Below are 22,095 nucleotides of genomic sequence, written 5' to 3'. Positions count from 1 at the left end.
CTTGAGCACCCGTCTCCGGTGCTCTCATTCCTCCGGAGACGAGGGAGTTAAGCTCCATGAGCATTCGCTTTTGGTGCTCCTATTCCTCCACGAAGGAGGAGGTGGCACGCACCACACTATTCCGTCAGAAGCTTGGCGAAGGTGAACTCGGTAGGTGCAATCCTGCTCCAAACCTCAGAGGACCAGGTGAGTGTGGAGCAGCTTGCCACACCGCTTCATCAGAAGCTTGGTGAAGGTGAACTCGGTAGGCGTGGTCCCACTCCAAACCCCAGAGAACCACGTGAGCGTGGAGCAGCGCATCACACCGTCTCGTCAGTGCTTGGCGAAGGTGAACCGATAGGCCCGATCCCGCTCCAAACCCCATAGGACCAGGTGAGCGTGGAGCAGCGCGCTTTACCGTCCTGTCAGAGTGCTTGGCAAAAGTGAACTTGGTAGGTGCAATCCCGCTCTCGATCATGGAGACGTACATTTGCATGGCGCTGCCCCAGTACTCAATCTCTGATTTTATTTGCTGCCCCCGGCTCCTTCACCATCCATTTCGAGGTCTCTTGCTCTTCTTCTATGGTGTTTTCATTTACAAGCATCGTCGAGCTTCGGTTGCTTTCTCTCTAAGGTTTGTCCTCGCTGCAACTGTCATTTTTTTTGTCTTCTCGTTGCCACATCATCAAGCAAGCCAATCAGCCATATCGACAAACATGTCAGTCTGTCGCATCAATCAGACAAATTAGTCTACCATACCGGTTTTTGAGTTGTTATATCAATTCCTAATCTGCTATATCAACTTTTAAGCTACTACTCTAACACTTCTAGTACGTCAGTTTTTCGGTATATTCGTGATCCAGTTTTCAAACTCAAGTTGGCACGTATAGTGCTACCTTGAGTTTGAGGAGGAATGTTAGAATAATTTTAGGAATCACGTAAAACCTGCATCACTCATAATATTTTTTTTTATTAGCATGATTCTGTGTCAATCTATATTAGTTTTGTTTGTTAGCATAATCTTGTTAGAGTAATTTTAGGGATCACATGACAACATATATCACCTATAATATTTTTCATTGTTGGTGAAATCCTATATCAGCCTATATTATTTTCCATATATGAAGTCTATACATGAGTATATATAACTCCTGAGTTATGCCGAATATGATGGAACAAAGAAATAAAATTCTCTCTCTCTCTCTCTCTCTCTCTCTTGTTTCTCTACTTTTGCAAATATTTCAATATTATCCACCATAGTTGATAGTTTTGATTTTTTGTGTATCTCTGATATCTTTTTTGCAGCAACGTCCTCTGTCATAGTCCTGTGTTGAGTAATGAAATATGGCTTGTTAACCTGGGTCGGTTCTCCTAACAACTTAATCCCTTTGATGCTACAGGCACTAGATAAGTGGTATCAGAACTAAGATCATTAGACATCATCATCTTTATTAGTTATATGAGCCCCTGCTGGAGGACACAAGGATAAGGTAGGATCCAGGCCATGGGTTGACTCTCCTCTCTTGAGTAAGAACCAATTATGATGAGGATGTCACAAGCCTGGGTGCGAAAAATTGTCATATTAATGTATAAAAAAGATGCTATATGGATTTATTAGTTGGGATTTATCAGCAAAAAATTATTATATTAATAAATTTTGAATGGTACTATTGATGATGCATGAATTTGATGGATGATACTTTATTACTGAATATATTTTATCTTAGAATATTGTGATGCATCGTGATTGGAAGTATTGATTTTGTTATGGATTATGCTTTAAATTTTGATATCTCATGATTTTCTATATTTTTATTGAACTAAATATGAAACCACACGATTGTTTTGAACTCCCAGCACAACTCCAAAATAACTTTCAAAAGAAAGCAAGGGACTTAGTTGAACTTTGGTACCGAACAGCAAGTGTATACACTGCTTGAACTCAAGTCCTTTCTCAGATTTGGGCCCAAATATGAAGTATCCTTCCACTGCTCGCAAACTCCAGGCATGGCCAGAATCTGCTGAATGTCTGTTTGGTTGCAAGAAAATCCTTGAGAAAGGAAAAGAAAAACTAAAACTTTTCTATGAAAAGGAAAAAAGAATTTTAGCAAAATAGCATGGACAAGGATTTTTAGCAAACTAGTTATAACAGTTTTCAAATTCATTATTTTTTTAACAAAACAAACAAAAAATAAATAAATATTTCAAGAAAAATGAGATTTCCAAGGAGTTTCCCTGCATCCAAATATACCCTTAGCTAAAACCTTGGGAAAATCTTACTTCCTCAATTCAGAATTTATCCTCCATTTGGCCCAAATAAGCTATCAACCTACATTCTTGACAGGGGAGTAGTACCAAGCCACATCCCAAAGAGAACTTCTAATACCACTCCCGTTTTAGCAAGAAATTCACCACCAAGTTTGCCTCCTGATCATTTGGACCTATCAGTCCCTTGTTCATGGCCATTGTTTTTGCTAAGCCAGTCAGAATTTTTAAATTGCGGATATTTTCTTGTCATCCCATGATTTGAATGATGTCTGTTGTTCAACTTCCATGCAACACTGACCCATTAATCCTGCTCAACTTTGTTGCAGAACAAATTGAGCTTGGGAAAAAGCTCAGCTAGCATATGCGTTCGCCTGGTGTGATGATGCTGAATCAGAGCCAACCGCCACACTGATTCATACTCCATGAATCAAGCTAGGAAGGGCCACGGTTCGCGGAGCGGTGGATCTCCCATGGTCTCCATCTACATCATGAGTTGCAACCAATCCATGATGCAGCAGTGGATCTCCCATGTCCATGTGCTTGTGGCTTGTAAGACATGTTACCAGAGAAACAACCGAGCCAAAACTTCAACTAGTAGAAGGCAAAGGCCTTATTCCTACTGCAGCAATGATTAAAAGAACAGCAGTGAGAACTTACAGACATGAGGTCGGAGAGGTAAATGCACAAGAAATTTTGCAAGTATCATTTTTATAATAATTTGGTAAAAAAATGACTACTAGGACAGATTACATTAGTTGTCTCCAACAAAACAACCGTGTCAGGTCTCTAATAATAAAATACAAAAATTTCAGGGGTAGATTATCCTGCCATCACCTATCTTCTTACCTTCACCAAGCAAGCCAATGCATAGCCATTGTCTGCTTTATAAATGAAGGATACCTCATATTCTTCAAACTGTGACAGCGTCCAACATAATAGCTAATTGAAAAGTGGTCCACCATGTCTGAAAGTTACAAGCCTATCCGTCAACACAATCGACCACATACAAGGAGCCTGATCTTACCCAAACCATGGAAAAATTACCTCCATGGGCCTTATGGGGTACTTCCACTGCCAACAGTTTCAGAAATCTGAATCTCTTCTGTTTAACACCAATCAACATTCTGGGCAAACGCACCTTCTAGGAAACATCACATGTTGCTCAAAGGACTTCTGCAGAATATCACCCAAAAACAAATACTGTAGCATATTTACTCTTTCAACTTGATCCTGTATAAATTACATGCTGTACTAATTCATCTGCTAAGAATGGCTGGCACAAAAATGTGCTCGAGAAATTCCAATCAGATGGCTTTGCTGCTCCACCCCAACAGTTCATAAGGTGGGCCTCAACCATCAAAAATTAGTGATGCTGCAACTTGAAAGAGAATCTAGATAGACGAATGGAAGAATTTCTGAAGAAAAGAATAATTTACTCTACCATTCCGCTCGAAAGAAAATTACTCAAAACCAGAAGGCTTTGGCAATTAAGGACTCTACCCTGCATGAACATCACCTGCCATCATGAGGATCGTCTAATGCATGAAGCAGCGATGCAACAAAGGGTGTGAGTAGTCCACATATTTATCCCACAAGACCTTGTACTTTTCCATCCCAATCTTCAGCCATGGCTTCATGTTCCCATTGTAGTGCAACACCGCACCATTCCTAATTGCTGAAAGGTCCACATTTGTATAACCCAACCCCAACACATGCCACTTGGGATCCAATGTCTCAATCAACCCATAAAAGGCCAGCAGACCAGGTGGCAGTGAGCCGAGCTTCCAGAGGGTGTGGTCTGCATTACGCTCCTGCCAATGGTGATATATGCCGGTCACATTTTTCCTTCGCCACACTCTCAGATCAATCACATTCATACCAAATGCCCATCCACAAGCATCAGGATCAAAATGAGCACGGATCAGTGGGTGTGAATAGTTCAAATACTTGTGGAACCTGTGGAATGTCTCCATGCAAGTCTCCACGGCCCCCATCACATTCCCATTAAGGTTGATTGTGAACAACTCTGTCAAATCCTTCTGGACTATTACATCATCATCAAGAAATACTACCTTCTGTAATGCTGGGAAGACTTCTGGGATGTAGAACCTGAGGTGGTTTAGCATCGATAAGTACTTTGGGTTCCTGAATTTAATTGGTGTTTTACCATCCCCACCTCCAGAGAAGTAGAAGTTCTGGGTGTCAGTGTTCTGAAGCTGCTTTAGAACTGGGACATATGATGCATTAAGCCAGCTGAAATCCTCAAACTTCTGTACCTCCACAGTTGCACCTCGGAAACTGTTCATGGAGAACCAAGCCTTCATTGGTGGATAGTTCACCTCATCGGTGACCAGGTGGAATACAATCTGATCTGGATGCTTGGAATTAATGGCAGTTGAATTGACCACAACCGATGCAGCAAGGATGTTGTCGGAGAAAATACAGTAGTGGTAGAGACTGTTATCTCTTAGCTTCTCCAGAGTGTGCTTTCCTTCTGAGAGTTTTCTATGCAGATTTGAGTTTTTGAACCATTCCATGGTTAGACTGACACCAAGACAATACAGGCTTTTCGGGATTTCTTCAGCAGCTATTTGTCCGTATTGTGTACTCTTCTCGGTCTCAGATTTCATTCTCTCTTCAAGAGCCTGGATTTGACCCTTCATCTTCATCATCATGGTAGCACCATCATAATGGAATTGTTGGGCTTGGTAGAGCAGAAGTGCCATGTCATGTATTGCTGTTTCTACTTCTTCTGCAGTTAATGGGGTGCCTCTGGTGGCAGCCCTGGATAGGAGAACTTGCGAGTAGCGTATCTGGGCACTAAGTTCTGCTGCAAACTGGAGATTGTTGCTTTCTTTAGAGATGACCACAAAAGCCTTTGCAAGAGAGATTTGGTCGACTAGTTGCCTTGTGAACGAATGAGCGCTCAGCATCTCATCAGTGATGTTATGACCTTCAGTAAGGCTAGAGCGATAAGATTTCTGCAAGACACTCGAGGAGTTGCAAGAGTAAGCTCAAATGATTGGATGAGTATCAAGTGGCACCGAAACATCAGCTAGAATAGAATGTTTAGAATATGAATTGGCATATGGATATATTATGTTATAGAAAATGCCACAGAGAACATGTAGAATATCAACCTTGACACAGCTATTCCATTTCGGAAATGTGCTGCAACCAGAATCATATAAGATGAGAACTATTTACCAGCACTCGGTCAAAAAAGAGAACTATTTACCAGCACAGTTTACAATCCAGAGAAGTCCCTATCCATGAGAATACATGTCTGTGTAGTACATCTGATGCATACCCTCTGTGACCAGATTTAGCATGCCCACTCTAGAGAACCTCAAATTTAAATGGAAGAACAGGCCGTACCAATGCATAGGGATGATTGGCTGAAGTATGATGGGAATTAGGAAAATTCATCAACTAGTTTCTATTTCATCTGGCCATTAAAAACGGACAAAGTTAACTATATAATTCAGCTGGGCCAAGAATATGTTCAATGCTTCAGCTTTTAGTCAAGTAGAGATGGAACGTCTTTCATGTCAACCACCCATGCCTATTGTAATCATGTAACCCATTCTTTGCAAGCATTCTGATTCCCAATTCTATTAACGTCCATGCATAAAAGGAAAGGAAAAGATAATTCTCCACTGGCAAGGAAATGAAATAATTCCTTTCAGCTATCTCTGTATGGAGGATGTTTTAGGTTGAGAAGAAGAACAAAGGTTCTCTTCACATGAATATAACCTTCTCATCTTGTCTTCTATTAATATTGCACTAAATTCCTTTGTCAGTTTCGGATTTTTTTTTTTCAAAAAGCAAACAAGCAATACCTAAATCTCAGACTTATGTTTTGGACATAATAGCCTGACTAAGATTGCAGGTCCACCTTAGCGTCCATGTCTACATGAGCATCATCTCACATACATCCTCTATTACTCTTCGGTTTCCAACTATCAAAATATATAAACATATTTTCAGTATTATTTTTAAAATTTTAATTATGGAATGCAATGAGCGACCAACGTGCTAATGCAAATTTCAACTTCAACAATCCCACCTGTCTACTGATAGAAAAGTCTTATCTAACTCCAGTTATTCTGGTTATCTGAGGCAAGCTTCTCGCATTCTTTTTATAGCCATCAACGTTAACTAAAGCCTTCTCACCTAAGATGAGAGAATTTGCATTCAAGTATTATATTTTAGACTACAGATCAAATGTCCTCTGATTTTGATTTGGCATTTACCTTGTTCACTTGTTCAATTAATAACAGAACTGCAATTGGCATACCAGCAAGCCTCCAAAATATCTGCAGCTAATCTATTTTAGATAATGGAAAATAAAGTAGCCTAATGCCCCTTGCCCAGCTCTCCCTCTCAAAGTAAAGTAGCATGATGTCAATCCGTGGTGCATGCCCTAGAGCCACAAATGAGTCAAGTTTAAACATATCAAATCAAGGCCTCTAAATTCAACAGAACACAAACTTTATTAATGTAGAACCCAAAACCAAATCATAGGAATGGACGTAAATTTTAAGTGGAAAGTATTACATTAAATGCCAAACCTAATTTTGTCATCCACGTAAAAAAGCTTCCTTAGATGAAACTAAATTATAGATCTTATCAAGCCCACCCATATAGTAAGTGGCGTGAACTTATAATTCATCAACATGACCTAATCACAATATTCGTTCCTTAAAAGAGAAAAGTTAATTCATCACTCAACCATCTAAAGGAAAAGCTAACCATTCATCAACTGACCACAAATATCCCTTTCCCTTCTCGCTTTTCCTTCCCCCTTCCCATCCTCCAACAGGACAGAAAGTGAATTCTCCAATTGACAGGTTAAATAAACCATGCAAATGTAAATTTTAACTAGTTTAAAGATCCTTATAAGTTCCCTAAATTGTTGCACATCACTCAAATAGCATATGGCCCTTATGAATGATTGTTAGTATCTTTGCAATTTTGCTGTACATCATCCTTCTTTCATACTTTATCGGAATACTCAACTAAGCTTGTAATAAACAATCCAATATAATTCAATAAACAAGGTGGCCAAAAGGGTGACAGTGAAATGTAAAAACTATAAATATAGTGACTAAAGTAGTTTCAAACCAATTCATTAATCAATATGGGGGTAACCATGCTATTAGTTTCAGTAGTAAAACCAGGAGGATAATAAAGTGATATACTGAAGAAAGTTTGTAGAGGCATAAAAAGTAAAAAATTAGAAGAGATGCAGAAATAGAGAGAGGAAGGGCAAATGACCTTCCTTCGCTGATGGGGTGCTGAAGTGGCTTCCTTATTATGAGAATAAATACCAAAGGAGGGTGCAAACAAAGCAAAATACCACTTTTCGATCATCCTAGTACAGTTAGGTCTAGATAACAAGACATGTTTTAGATAAGTCAAAACCTTAAATGAGATGAACAAACTACAATTGTAGATGATAAACTAAAAACAAATATGCTAAACACTGCAAACATAATATTTCGTAACATATGCTATGGATCATTTAAGAAGCTACGCAGATTAAATAGTCACTTAAGAACTTAAGGAGCTATTTAACTGGCTAAGCTGACCAAAAATCTGTTGAACATTAAGCTTGCTTAGCTGTTCAAGAAACCGTTAAGCATTTATATTGATATAATTGATACATAATAATTTCAGATAATTTTATAGGTACCTTGGATGGTGTCTTTTTTTTCCAAATCTACTTTAAGATCAAAATTGCCTTCTCCAGTGTGCCATCAAATTAGTAAGAGAGGTTTAAGTTAATTCATAGTATAACTGAGCACATGTTGCGGCCAAGGTTCATGGTACCGGTGAGTACCATCCCGTATCAAGTATATCATACCATGCCTATATTAAATCGGCACTTCGTAGGGCGTATCAACTGTCGGTATACCGAACCAACCTCCTACCGAGCTTACCGACACTATACCAACATAGTACTTGTATGGGATTCGGTGCCTAGATTGCAAATCTTGGTGGAGATGTTATAGCACACATAGCCATCTTTCTCACGACCAATATGTATAGACCATCATCTTCCAGTTTTCAATTATATACCCAATCAAAATATGAAAATTAAAAAGCTCAAACCCTTCCGTACCCTTTTCAAGAAAATAGGCTAGTATATGCATACCTAACATCTCTTCCCTATTAGCAGAAAACAATCTAGGAGCATGAATAATTGATATAGGGTTATGACCCTCACCTCAGATGTTAAAATGATCCCTTTATTGAATCTTTTCGAGTTCCCTTACTGACTCTTGCTGTTGAGTAGATTTAGTACAGAACTTTATCTCAGTCAAGCCTGATATTGTCCACCAGTATCAATGATCTATAAGATTCATAATGCTTGCAAAAGGTGTTGCTATGCTAAGCAAGAAATGAACATTAAAAGGTAAAGATGATAGAAGACATTGAAATTCTTAAAGGTTTTATTGCTTCATTAGCTTAATTTATGTTTTTGAAACTAGCACACATTCCAAAGCTATTATCAAGGATGTTTACCAATTAGCCTGCTGCCATGACTCCAAGTTCCAATGAAGGTGGGCAATTCAAGTGGATCTAAAAGAGCACAGCCACCCCACAGTTTAGATATTTTTTGTGGAAGCTACAACAGTGCCAACTTCCATGCAAATCCTTCTTGGCCCAAGTTGGGATATCCCCCATAGCGTACTAAGTGCAACATTGATCGCGTGTTAATTAAACACAGCCCAGCAAAGGAAACTTGGACCCATTATTGCTCATCAGACCAAATCCCCATGGAACTTCAACTCCCCTGACAAGCTTCTTGAGCTGCTACCCAACCAGTCTTACGTTACATAGGGTGGACAGTATGGATAGTCAAAAAAGTCGATGGTGTTTTCCACATAAGACCTCTGCAGCAGCTCAACTGGCCCACTGTAAGAATTCACCAGCTTCAGAGTCTCCTTGCACCATAATAGAGGAGGGTTATTCCTGACTGCAATTACAATTGGGTAGCCACAACTGGTCTCTCTCTAGCCTCCTAGAAGTTTCTCCCCAACTAATGCATGTACCTGTTTTAAAGTTTGATGGCGCTACCTATGCCAATGGGTATGTGTTACTTATTTTATCTTTCAAGATTTCCACAGCAGAATTCTCTACATCAGGAGCATAACTCCTCCATCTCTACCCTAGAGTTCAAGTGCATGGGAGGAAGTGTTAGTAGCTTGGAACTAATTCCAAGGCTGTAGGGAAATTAGCTACTGTCGTGACATGGACTAGTGGTGCTCATCAGGCACTGCGGCATGCAGTTAGACATTTGAGAACTCATCAATGCAATTGAGACTACCCAAGCTTCCCATGAGGCAAACTAACCAGTCTGGTTAGCTGGCCAGGAGGTCTCCGGATCTAACCATATTAGCTGGGTCAATATTCAGGCAACCCAGCAAAGAAGTTGATAGTTGTGCTGTTGTTTCTTCAGGTGTTAGTGATGAGTTTGGCTTCCCAAATTACCAACGAAGGAGAGGAAAAAGAAAAGGACATAGATGTGAATCTTCCATATTGTTACCCCACCTTAAAGCATGAAATGATGCTACTAACCTAAGTGCTTCAATAGCTTAATCTTACTAACTAATATGACCAATTACCATATTTCAAGCTCCTGCACCAGCAAAATGAAGGATAATAAAGAGCTTAAACTTTGTAATATGGCTTCCTTCGATCCCGCAAAAAAGACTAATTTTGTAGTCTTTTAAATAGCTTATCAAAATGGAAATAAGAAAACTAAAGTTCACCATCACATTTCACAAGTCAAAATGATCCAAAGAAGCAACCATGAAATATGGATATTTCAGCTTAGCCTCAAAAAATTTCTTTTCATTTAACAATATAAATAACAAAAAAAATATTTTTTTATTTGCATAACTTAGGACATGGAAGAAGTTATGTGGGCCATATAGAGGTATGGGTTTTGGCATTGAACAATGGTACAAGGTCTTACACTTTTTGGTCCCTAAGACTACAAGAGTGCATTTTTATGAATCTTTGGAGTTTATACTGAAAAATAAAATAAATTGTCTCAATAAGCTTGCTATTAACTCAAGTAAAGACAATCAAGAGAAGAACCATAGGCATACTTATTAAGCATCTAAATATTGATTTTGCCAAAGACATGACTTGTTAGTCTAAATATCATGAATACATTGATCCAGCACAAGGTTCAGCCAATAGGTACTATGATCAATTGGTCGTATTTGTATTGAATAATTCCAGCATGTTTCTTCATCCTATTTTGAGTATGATTTGTACCAGGTTTAATGCCTATTAGGGTTAGGGGCCAGGTCCCATATACTTCTAATAAGGCAGCATTTTGATATACAAATAAATCTTTTCGGAGAGAATTTCCTTCACCAAAAGAAGGGTTCTGTCCAGTTTGCTTTACTTTGTGTGTTGATCTACGAAGTTTGATCCTGGCAGTCAAATCGGCCTTCATTTTTCCAGCTGCTTCATACATGTAGTGCATCTAAGATTCTAGTAAGACCAGGAAAGTAAAAGCATTCCCAAGAACCTACCTGGAGACTGATCAGTTTCAGTAAACATTTATTAAAAAAAAAAAAAAAACACCCAAGTTGCATGCTCGAAAAATCAACAATTTTGAGTATCCCATGCAGAAATAACTAAAAACAGATCAGAAGAAGCGCAAACTTCCTCAGAAATTCAAACATCAGATAGATCAAAACATTAGAAGAACTCAAGAGGAAACTACTTTCCGATGGATCACGCGTCGAGATCAAGATCAGAGGTAAAAGGTCTGACCTGGGGGAACGAAGGCACGGATCTCGGCTGCTTCTCGCGGCCGAGTACTATAAGGAACAAGAGAACTCCCAGTCCGCCCACCACCAGCCATGCCCACCCCTTCGAGGACCACCGCCTCCGCGCCGACCGCCGGAGATCAAAGGGCCTCCTCCTCATCCCTCCTCAGAGCCACCAACAGCCGATCAGATCAGAGGCAACGCCCGCTCCACCGGAGCGCATCTCCAGACCCAAGACGAACCCTAAATCCCGCCGCTCGCCGGCCAACAGGACGACGGAAGGAAGACGGAATTGAGCACCGACAGGTGTGGGATGGAATCCCTCGGGAGATTTGGGGGAGAAGGAGGTATTTCTGAATCGAATCTCCGCGAGGGTTAAGGTTAGGGTTTTGGGGTCCGATCAGCGTCTCTTCTTCTTCTAATCGTCGTTAAGAGAAGCCTCTGAGCTCCATGGAAGGACACTCGCGAGGATCCCTGGTTTCTGACTTTCGGCTAAGGCCGCGTGATGCCTGTTCTCTTACCTTTTTAAATTAGTTTTAAATGAGATCGCCACGGAATCCAGCGTTGCCCGACCTCCCCGGTGCCACGGAAAGGGAAACGGGAAATGGGAAACGGTTTGGCAAAAAATAATTAACCAGATCTCCCCGTAGGCAGGGAAAGGGAAACGGGAAACGGATTTGTCCAAAGATAATGAATAGAGACTAGACAGCTAGGGGTGACATGGAAAAACTCCATGTAAGAAAAAAAAAAGACAGCTAAAAACACGTCTCTATAATTTCCCACAAAATTTTCCCTTTTTTTTTTTTTTTCTGAATGAGATCACAACGCTATTTAGGGAGGGAAAACTATATCATTCGTTTTTGAGGCATTATGTCATTGGTTTTTAGAAGTTATTAATATTAAAAATATCAACAATCATTTCAAAGAATGATGAAAAAATTATCTATTATTATTTTTTTTTTTTCTGAGACTCCATTTTTCACTTCTCTTCTCTTTTTTTCTTGTAACCAAAAAAAAAAAAATAGTTGAGCCTGAGATTTGGAGGTTTGCCTCTTCCATCTGAGGTTAAACTATATAGCACTAAATAACTTTTTTTTTATCCCAAATTCTAGATATTATGAAAATGTTCCTCCCAAAAATTATCTCATCTTAAGTCCACATGAGGCAACAATAAGCTTTCAATTGCATAATATACTACAGTAGTTAACTAGTTATGGTCGGCTTTACTATTCCACCACAACTTGGCTAAATCCAACTAGTAATGCAATCCAATTAAGAGTTTGCTTCCATAGCATTTTGGGGCATATTTCAATTCAACAAATTAGTCCCTCTCACATGCTTCTTATACAAAAACTGAGACGAGATAGAAAAAACATAATATTGCCTTGGGGGGCAATTGCAAGATAGATGGAAGAAAAAGGTAGGTTGCATATTTGCATCTAGATTAGTGTGATATTAATATCCATATTGATAAGTAGAAATTAAAGCAAAAATGTATTGGATAATGTTCGGTCCCATTTGTTTCCCTATTTATATTAATCAACTAACATCCATACGCTTAGTTGTATTTGTAAAAAAAGGATAGAATATAGATGTGGATATACGCAAATACCCCAATGAAATTTATTTATGTCGATATTTAATTTAGTAGGTCACACTCTCGAGCTACCAACAATCGGCTTTTTATCACTTTGTATTTTAGAGAATACAGATCGGCTATTAAAAGAGCCGTGATTGAGTGAATGCAATGTTTAAATTGTATCTTTTATCTTTTTTTAGAAAAAACAAAAGAAAGTGTGAAGGATTGCATAGTTTGAATAAATAAAACATAAAGCCGAACAATAATCTATCCACCTCATTTATGCTATCAAACTGGTATTTGTATTTATATTTATATTGTTAATATCTAATTTGTATTCGTATAATGATACAAAGTTTAGCTCCAATTAATCTGTATTGATATATTGATCAAAATAAAAGTTGACGCGAGCATGAATATGCTAATAATCTATTTTGAGCCCAACAGAAGCTTTCAAGCTAATTGTAACATCAATATGCCATATCGGAAAAATATCGAACACCTTAAATATGAGGATCTGTGCGGACGTGTGTTTAGTCCCACGTCGGTTATTCGCTAGATAAATCTTGAGTACTCATACAAAATAAAAAAATTCAAATAATACCTTCTGACTAGCTATTTTGGATAAGATTTTAGGTTATTACAAATGGTATCAGAGCGAACATACCCATAATCTCTGTTTCTTCTAATAACAACTATAATGGGATCAAAAACTTAAAAATAAACTGTTGGGGGGGAGGGGGCCTTGAATTTAGTCCCACATCGGCTAGTAGCGGAAAGGTTCCGTGCCTTAAATGGGGGGGTGAAAATTCTTTCCTCTCGAGGGCCCTTTTGTGGGACAAAACCGTGAGGAGGGCTCCGGGTACGCTCGACCCCCAAAGCGGACAATACCTCGGGAGGAACGCGGTCCTCTTTCTCTGCTAACTTAATGTGAGCTAGGCTGTTGTGTGAGGCTCCGGCAGAATGCCGTCCCCGCAACAGATGGCGCGCCAGGTAGGGGCGCCTTCTCTCTCCATTGACTACCCTACAGGACTGTGGAGGCCCGTTGGGGTAAAACCTGGCCGGAACCTTCCCGTTGGGGGGGGCTATGTTGTGGGGGGGGAGGGGGCCTTGAATTTAGTCCCACATCGGCTAGTAGCGGAAAGGTTCCGTGCCTTAAATGGGGGGTGGAAATCCTTTCCTCTCGAGAGCTCTTTTGTGGGACAAAATCGTGAGGAGGGCTCCGGGTACGCTTGACCCTCAAAGCGGACAATACCTCGGGAGGAACGCGGTCCTCTTTCTCTACTAGCTTAATGTGGGCTAGGCTGTTGTGTGAGGCTCCTGCAGAATGCCGTCCCCGCAACAGATGGCGCGCCAGGAAGGGGCGCCTCCTCTCTCCATTGACTACCCTCCAGGACTGTGGGGGCCTGTTGGGGTAAAACCTGGCCGGAACTTTCCCGCTGGGGGGGCTATGTTGTGGGGGGAGGGGGCCTTGAATTTAGTCCCACATCGGCTAGTAGCGGAAAGGTTCCTTGCTTTAAATGGAGGATGGAAATTCTTTCCTATTGAGGGCCCTTTTGTGGGACAAAATCGTGAGGAGGGCTCCGGGTACGCTCGACCCCCAAAGCGGACAATACCTCGGAAGGAACGCGGTCCTCTCTGCTAGCTTAATGTGGGCTAGGCTGTTGTGTGAGGCTCCGGCAGAATGCCGTCCCCGCAACATAAACTATCATATTATCTACACCAAATGCCATCCTACTATTGTTATTTCATCTACCAGCCCTCCTCCACCCTCTCTCAAACCCTAAAAAAACCCTAATTTCACCATTCTTATAAGAGGCTGCATTACTTGGAGCTCTTACACCATGGAGTTGGTTTCATTCTAGACAGGTTAAAAGACAAAATCTCGAACAAAAATGCAGACCTTGGGATCATGGGCAGAAACTCAAAGAACACGACATAATCCAGCAACAAGAGGATCCGAGACTAGAGTAGAAATCGAATGAAAAATTGATAACCTACTTATAGAATGGATCACTAACTTTCATTATCCGAGGGAAGGGAAGAGGGTGGATTGGACTTTTGAATCCATTCCTGCTCGATCCCACTGAACGGTCACATCTCTCTCTCCTTTCCGCGTCGCCGATTTGGTTCGGCACGATCCTGGGCTCGGGCGGTTCAAAGGGCCGTCTTGAACCCGGCCTGAACGCTGGGTCAAAGTCTCGGCCCGCACGGACCGGTGGTGTAACACCTGATCTCCTCGTAATGCATGTCAGCCGTTCGATCTGGAATTATACGGCGATCTAGGGTTAGGGTTTCTTCGGTTATTCTATAAATCGGGGGGGAACGATTTTGGCCTTGTACCTTCGATTTTGGGTTTAGCTCTTGTTGTGGGGTTTGTACGAGTGTTGATAGACGGCGAAAGGTGGCGTCTTTCCGTTGCTTCGTGATGCCTCTTCTAAGCTTTCTTTTCATTCTAATGCCTGAAAAACTAAAACCCTAATCAGCTTGCTATGAGAGGGTTCGTGTTTTTTTGGGTTTTTTTGAGTAAGTTTAGGCCTTATTCATTGTCGAAAGTATCCAAATTTTCTGTTATTTCTTTCTGTTTTGAGAAAAGTTTCGATCTTTACCTTTTGTTTCGATGAAAGTTTTGATTTTTTGATTTTGATTCGAGAATAATTTCGATCTTTGGACTTGTTATTCGGATGAAGTATTGGATTTTGCGAGGAACTAATGCCTAATGTTTGGATTTGAGAGATTTTAGGGTCTTAGGTTTTTGTGGAAGTATCCCACGTTGTGCTCCGGGCTTTTCTTGAGATCTTGCGTGAGATGGAAACCTCCATGCTAGATTTAATCGCCGTTGCGTGTTCCAATTCTGTTCATGATTTCCAACTACTGATCTGGCTCAACATAATAACTAGATTGCAATTCTTTTGATTGTATTTTCTTCCTTTTGCCTTTCCGCACTTTAGGTCTTTTGGTAATTTTGCCGCCCAAAGAGCCTAGTCATGAAGGCATTAGGCATTTGGCGAAGACGGCAGGGATAACGTGGGATTTACTCTTCTTTGATGGTTTTGCCTCTCAAATCTCTCATCACAACTATATGTGTACCAACAAGTGTGAAATTTTGGTAATTTTTAAAATCAAAAATCACACTTTTAGCGCACAAAGTGATCAAAATTTAGTTTTTTTAGTGGTTTTCTATTTGCTGTCTTTGGTTTCGTCATTACTAATGATACCTTATCCTTTTAGGCTACAAGGGCAAAACAAAAAGAAATCAGTTTGGGTGGTTTTGTTTTAAGTTTTGGTTGATGTATTGCTACTCGAAACACTCTTTTGTTGGCGATGATTATAACTTACCCGCGCTTCTGATGATTATACATGAAGCATAAGGTAGAAAAAATGGTTGAATTTCTTGATATGAGCTGACATTAAGAAATTAATATGCATACTATTTTAGAACTTTTAAAATTAACTTTTATATTCTTAATATTTTCATATTCTGTGTATTTTGGATTCAGTGAGATGCTTTGGCTGTGATGAGAATCTATACAGCTTCAAAAATGCCAGTTCTGCTTCAGAAAATTCATGATAGAGGAAGCTGATAGAAAGCTGAGCCTTTCTATATTTAAAAGTTGTCGGTTATTTCTTGTACAACTTCTTGATTTTTCTCTTGTTTTAACAGCCTCTCATAACTAAAATGGCTTTTTTCTTTCTGCCTGCGATGATATCTCCAAGTTTATGACTTGTAGATATCTTCAAGTCCCTGTTTTACATTGGGAAGCTGCTTGGAGCTGCTACATTCAAATGACACCAAAGGACTTTTCTGAGTCATTAGCTCTTTATTGATCATGATGGTACCTGATATGTATGAGATATAGCCAATTGACAAATGGATTCTAGCTGTTTCTAAGTTCATGTCTCTTTTATCTGATTAACATATGTTTTTATAAAAGTTTTAGTGTTTGCTTAACAGTCATTGTATTACAGAAGTAGAATTTTTGTACATGAAGTCTGATTCTTGATTTCCAAGCTTTATGTGTGAAAGACAATTTTTATCCTTCCCATGTCAAATCCCTGCTTTTTCTTGTTGACACACAGTAATGCAAGGTAATAACGGTAATTCTTGAAAAAAAAAGCACACTCTTGTTAATTTTATTTAGATAATTATTCTTATGTTGAATTTTTTTGCCACTGCCAGTGATGATTTGTCTGCAAAATGGATGTGTTGTGGAACCAAGTCCCTGCTTGCAGGGAGAACCTACTTGGGAAAGCAGCACTTTACATGACATCCTCAGATACTTCTGAGGCGCTAAGACTTGTGTATTTACTCTTTGAATCCTATTTGAATCGACTTTCTCTGTTGAAAATAAAAGTATAAAGTAGATGTTACCTGTGCCCATCTTTTGTGTAACATGGTGTTCGTCTGTCTCTTGAGTATGGAAGATGAATATACTTTGAACAGAAGAAGGCATGCCTGTCCACCCTTCTCACAGAAGTCAACTTTTGAGTCCCACTGATGAACTGAGTCTCTACCAATTTGTTTAGCCTTAAGCAGTATTCAGTGTGGTATGCATACAAATATACAATGGATGTCAGCTCAAACAAATGATTTTTCAGAAGACATAAAAGAAAGTATTCTTTCCAATCCCAAATTATGAGTCAGGATCCTCTCTAGGTTGCAGTTGAATTCTATTGTATTGTGAAATTTAGCTTGTTCGAATTCGAGTACCTTTCAGTCATCTTTCCTCTTAGATTTGTGGCATTCTAGGTTACTTTTTTCCATTATCTAACAAGATTGGGGAAGGTGTGTCAGTGAGGAACATGTTCAAGTTATTTTGTAGCTTGTTGTGCTATTATAGTGGTATTATAGCTTCATTTGCTTGCAACAATATAATCTAAGTGTGCTAATTCAAATGTTTTGCAAGGAATAATTGCTGTGTGTACCAGGTTCGATCCCATCCTGTCAGTGTTAGAGACACTAAACATGATGTTGATGCGTCGGCTGTTGGCATGGTGATAGCTTGGGATATAATTTCAGTTCGATCTTATCCTATGTGTCTTCAAATGTTTGGGACATGGCCGGAAGGTCTCTATAGTTTGTATAGATTGTAACCCTTGAGGTATATTGTTTGTAGATGATTTCTTTGTGAAATTTGAAGGTAATATTCTCATTCACTAGATGATATGCTGATGATAGAGCTTGTGTTCCTTCTCTTTTTAAACCAAATCTGGGATACCTTCATTCGTTTTATTGGAATGATGGAAAGCATGGAGCTGGTTAGATCGGAGGTTAAGGTCGTTGGACTGTGGGTGCCCCAATTTTGTTTTTGGCAAAATTAATTTGAACATCAATAAGCTTGGCCATTAAAATTGAAGATAATTGATCATGGTCTATATCACTAAAAACATAGAATTCAGAATTTTGATGGTTTCCAATATATACTTTAAATAGGTTTACCAAGGAGTGGTTGTAATGTAGGAGCTATGTTTTAAGTAATAAAGTGTATTGATTCATATAATATTTAGATTTAAATGTTTATATATATTCTAGTATATTAGTATAATGAAATCGGATATTTCTGTCTTTATATAATAAAGTTTTTGGATATTTTTAATAGTACAAATCATAATTTATATTATCTTTTGATTTCTTGACATTTTTAGTGGTAAAAGTGGGTCTTTGATTTGGATTGTTTTATATTTCATTATTAATTTTTAAAATCGATCTTTTTCATTATATGATCTATACTTTGAATTATAAAATAATTTAAAAATGTATTTTTTAATCGTATTCCTATGCTGGATTTTGAACATAGTTTTGGGACTGGTTATATAGCAAAAAGAGTCAAGCTTGAGCAAGACTTAATGTCCCGTGCTAAACTCTTGATAATTAAAATATAAATATATAAATAATTTATATACCATATATTATTTTAGAAGGACTAAAAAAGAGCTATTTAGAGCGCTTCGAGCGGTACTGTATTTTGATTTTATTTTAGATGTGTTCGTTTGTAAGTTTATATATCATCCGTTTTGGCAAAAAAAAAAAAAAATTGAAATTAATTTTTTTTAAATTCTCTCTTCTTTAAAATTTTAATTAAATAGTAAAAAATGGTTCTCTCTTCTGTCCCTGCCCCAACCAAATATGGGATTCTTACTTCTTTATTTTTGTTCTTCCAGTCTCCAATTTTGTTAATCTAGATAAGTTAGAATATGGTCAAGATTCTTAGCTCTAATTATATAATTAAACATCTTAAAAAAAAATTATACTATTGCTATATCTCCTAAATGAGCTATCTCCAAACAATTAAAAATTGATTTATAATTAAATGAGCTAGCTCAAGCTCCGCTCGATTACAAAATAAGCTGAGCTTAAATTAGATCTAGCTTATTTGTATACGGCTTGGTTGCACTTTCAGCACATGTAGGGCTACCAGTGGGTCGGGTCCGAGCCTCCCACTACTGGTTCAACCTTGGCCCTTATTGAATAGAGATAAATCTGGTTTAATCTTAGCCTAAATTAACTTTTTTTATTTTAGATCCAGCACAACCAAATCAAGATCCCATCTGAATTTATCCCATGGCCCAAATACCAAAATGTTGTTTATTTCTATTCTTACTGTATTCAAAAAATATGGAGGAGAAAAAAAAAAGATGAAAAAAGTGATACTCTCCCCTTTTGCCGCTCATCGCAACCTTGTACTCCCCTCCATCGCTCATTAGGCATGGAAATAGCAATGGAGACAGGCAATGTTGTTATAAGTGACCAAGGAAGAGAGTGGAAGAGAGGAAATGGGAGGGGAAGGGAAGTGATCAAGAGAAGAAATAAAAAAAAAATAAAACGGCACTGAAGTGTTGAAGGAAAAAACCATTAAACTTGCATCTTTGTCTTCTCCATTTATTCAAAGGAAGGAGTATTAGATGGATAAATTAACAAAACATTGTTTTGGAGAAAGATATGATAAGTTTACTCGATGTTTATATCTTATAATAGATACATTTCTTTGCTCTTTTAGTCGTACACTAGAGAGTAAATGCAGTGCAGATATTTACTTAAACATAGGTAATTTATACATCGGGAATGAGAAACTTCATGCGATGATGTCCATGGCAGCACATGAAAGCTATTTTGTTATTGTAAAAAAAACATTTAAACTAATATTCTTAATGTTGGAAATTTATTTTATCCGGAACTGCTATTACTTTATTTTATAGAAGTATTATAAAAAAATAATCTATTAGAATAAAATCAGAAGATTGTCTTTCGTGAAGTTAATAGGCCCGTGGATTGGGTGGCTACTTATATAGCCAGTCACTCGAGTAGTACCCTATGGGCTAAAGATGGAGATTTGCCCTCGACACTCTGAGGTATTTTGTTTTTTTTATTTTATTGAGTGCATCCGTACTCGTCTGGTATGATTCACCTGCCTTAGCAAAAAAAAAATGCTTGCCTGAATCGAAGCGTGTGATATACACTGTCCTAAAAACGTGATTCGCCCCCTATGTGTAGGTTTGCGGTGATCTCATCTCCAACTCCAAGGTACAACAATCCGACTCAGCCTGATCCTTCTCTAACGAGCAGGATCGCCGAGGAGGTTTGGCTTGACCGACTTTTTCATATGCTCCCAAAAAGAATAAAAAATAAAAAGAAAGAAAAGATAGAAAGGGGAAGGTTGAAAAGTTGAAGAACTTTATCTATTGAAGAAACTCTAAGTAATGTTTAGGAAACATCGTATCTTTTCAGAAGCCAACGTTCTCTTCTGAAGTGTCACATCTCTTCTGAAAAAATGTGTCTTACAAAAAAGTATTTTAAAATATTTAAAACAATTAAAGGTTAGGAGATAAGAAAAATTTAAATCTTTTTTTAATTAAAACTCTAGCAATCTCCTACAAAAGATTTGAATTTTTTTAAAAATTATATAGTAAAATATATGGGCAACTTATACTGTGCAATGGGTAAGGTATTCCATTGACTTGTATCTCACTTAGTGTTGATAGTATCTATCTCAAGGAACTATGGTGGATTAATTGGGTTCTTCCACTTATCATACACATAATACAGATTAATTGGGTCTTTATGCGGTTAGTGCTATTGAAAGGCCTTGTGCTTAGTACCTTAATTTTTTATGAGAAGTTTATTAGAGTAAGCCCAAACCCCTAGTCGTGGCCTACACAATACTTCTCATATAGATAAGTCCTCCAAGAGTATTTGTGACCCAATACCTTGAAGATTTTCTATCTTGAATTTATTAAAAGTATAGCTCAACCATTCCAATATATATTTTTCACTTATAAGAGCACTCATCATAAAGATGAGAGGATATATACTCCAAAAAATATGCTCTGATATGATCACTCAATCAGTTTCGTTTTTATCATATTGAATTTTTTTTATTGGATCTCCAATCACAGAAGTTGGGCGTCCACTATCGGTAACCAAATAGTGGGCTTAAGCCCCACCCTCCTCGATGAATCTAGGACTCCATTTCTAGACAAACCCTTGGTTAAATGATCTGCCCAGTTTTTTCTCAAATTTAACAAATTCTAATAAAATAGCATTACTCTTTTTGAGTTATCTGACATATTTATGATAAATTCGGATATGCCGGTTCATCTTTTTATTGGTACTCTTTTGATTCGTAAGATTTTGAGTCAGATTATAGATTTTGAAATAAATACAATAAAAAACAATAATAACAGTAAAACTAAATTACTACATTAAAAAATATGATAAGTAACATTGTAATTTCTGTACATTGTTCAAAGCAACAGTATATATTTTAAGAACAGCTAATAATATGCACAACTTTTAAAGTAGTGGTAATTTCTACATAGCTTTTAAAAGTGCAATAGTTTTTTGCACAAATTATAAAGATGTAGAAAATTCTATACAAAAATTAAAGATAACAGAAAATAGATCGCAAAGAATTTAAAGCTGTAGAAAATCTGTACTGATTTTAAAACCGCAGTATTTTTTTATACAGATTTTTAATTTACAGAAAATTTTTGCATAGATTTTAAAATTGCAAAAAAAAATTCTGCAAATATTATAAATCAATAGAAAATTTTTGTACGGCTTGTAAAGTTGCAAAAAAAATTTTGTTTACACAATTTTCAAAGTAATATATTTTTTTAAAAGATTGTTTTTTTTTTGTGAAGATAAAAATATTTTCAGCTTTCTAATTCTATACAATTAAAATCAAATTTAGTCCTATGCAATTGAACTAAATTTGATAAACGATCAAATAGCAATATCTAGTGCAATCCAAGATCACGTTCTTAGACTGTTGAAAATTTACTTTGCTTAGAAACTATTATTACTTTATTTTATAGAAGTATTATAAAGAAATAATCTACTAGAATAAAATCAAAAAATTGAAAATAGCTTGGTTGGATTGAGGTGCGTGATATAGTTTAAAAACGTGATTTGTCCCTTATGTGTAGGTTTGCAGCGATCTCGTTCCTAAGGTACAATAACTCGGCTCAACT

At 37.8% G+C, this 22,095-nt stretch overlaps 1 protein-coding gene and 4 non-coding genes across 8 annotated transcripts; 4 read left to right on the top strand and 1 right to left on the bottom strand.

The window, feature by feature from the left end:
• Positions 1-2,119: 2,119 nt before the first annotated feature.
• On the bottom strand, positions 2,120-11,577 carry LOC103709895 (putative galacturonosyltransferase 10). Of its 4 annotated transcripts, XR_015973053.2 has the most exons (3): positions 11,050-11,577; positions 3,094-5,228; positions 2,120-2,866 (listed from the first exon to the last, which is right to left on the bottom strand). XR_015973053.2 is itself a non-coding variant. In XM_008795420.6 (2 exons), the coding sequence occupies exons 1-2, from the start codon at positions 11,203-11,205 to the stop codon at positions 3,783-3,785; spliced, it is 1,602 nt and encodes a 533-aa protein (XP_008793642.4). In that variant the 5' UTR covers positions 11,206-11,577; the 3' UTR covers positions 2,939-3,782. The 4 variants fall into 4 exon arrangements, 3 of the variants coding, with proteins under 3 accessions (XP_008793642.4, XP_088566642.2, XP_026661541.3); XM_008795420.6 differs by lacking the exon at positions 2,120-2,866 and having other exon boundaries at positions 2,939-5,228; XM_088710516.2 differs by lacking the exons at positions 2,120-2,866; positions 11,050-11,577 and adding an exon at positions 7,528-11,043 and having other exon boundaries at positions 2,939-5,228.
• Positions 11,578-15,943: 4,366 nt separating this feature from the next.
• LOC113462916 (small nucleolar RNA U36a) lies at positions 15,944-16,031 on the top strand. Its single transcript, XR_003386241.3, has one exon. It is a non-coding gene; the product is annotated as a small nucleolar RNA U36a (small nucleolar RNA).
• A 100-nt stretch (positions 16,032-16,131) lies between these two features.
• On the top strand, positions 16,132-16,226 carry LOC113462913 (small nucleolar RNA Z223). Its single transcript, XR_003386238.1, has one exon. It is a non-coding gene; the product is annotated as a small nucleolar RNA Z223 (small nucleolar RNA).
• A 94-nt stretch (positions 16,227-16,320) lies between these two features.
• On the top strand, positions 16,321-16,436 carry LOC113462914 (small nucleolar RNA Z278). Its single transcript, XR_003386239.4, has one exon. It is a non-coding gene; the product is annotated as a small nucleolar RNA Z278 (small nucleolar RNA).
• Positions 16,437-16,799: 363 nt separating this feature from the next.
• LOC113462915 (small nucleolar RNA Z278) lies at positions 16,800-16,914 on the top strand. The gene has a single exon (XR_003386240.1). It is a non-coding gene; the product is annotated as a small nucleolar RNA Z278 (small nucleolar RNA).
• The last annotated feature ends 5,181 nt before the right edge of the window (positions 16,915-22,095 follow it).

This window comes from Phoenix dactylifera, chromosome 14, assembly GCF_051530095.1.
Source record: "Phoenix dactylifera cultivar Ajwa chromosome 14, Ajwa_hap1_PhDact_Kaust_v1.1, whole genome shotgun sequence".
NCBI classification, from domain to species: Eukaryota; Viridiplantae; Streptophyta; class Magnoliopsida; order Arecales; family Arecaceae; genus Phoenix; species Phoenix dactylifera.
This window is presented reverse-complemented; position numbering and strand designations above follow the sequence as displayed.

Bases quoted from the DNA above. Each gene is read 5' to 3' on its own strand.
- LOC103709895 (XM_008795420.6), bottom strand. From the start codon at position 11,205: ATGAGGAGGAGGCCCTTTGATCTCCGGCGGTCGGCGCGGAGGCGGTGG. The intron at 5,229-11,049 runs GTCAGACCTTTT...AGTGTCTTGCAG, and splicing joins CCGTGCCTTCGTTCCCCCAG to AAATCTTATCGCTCTAGCCT.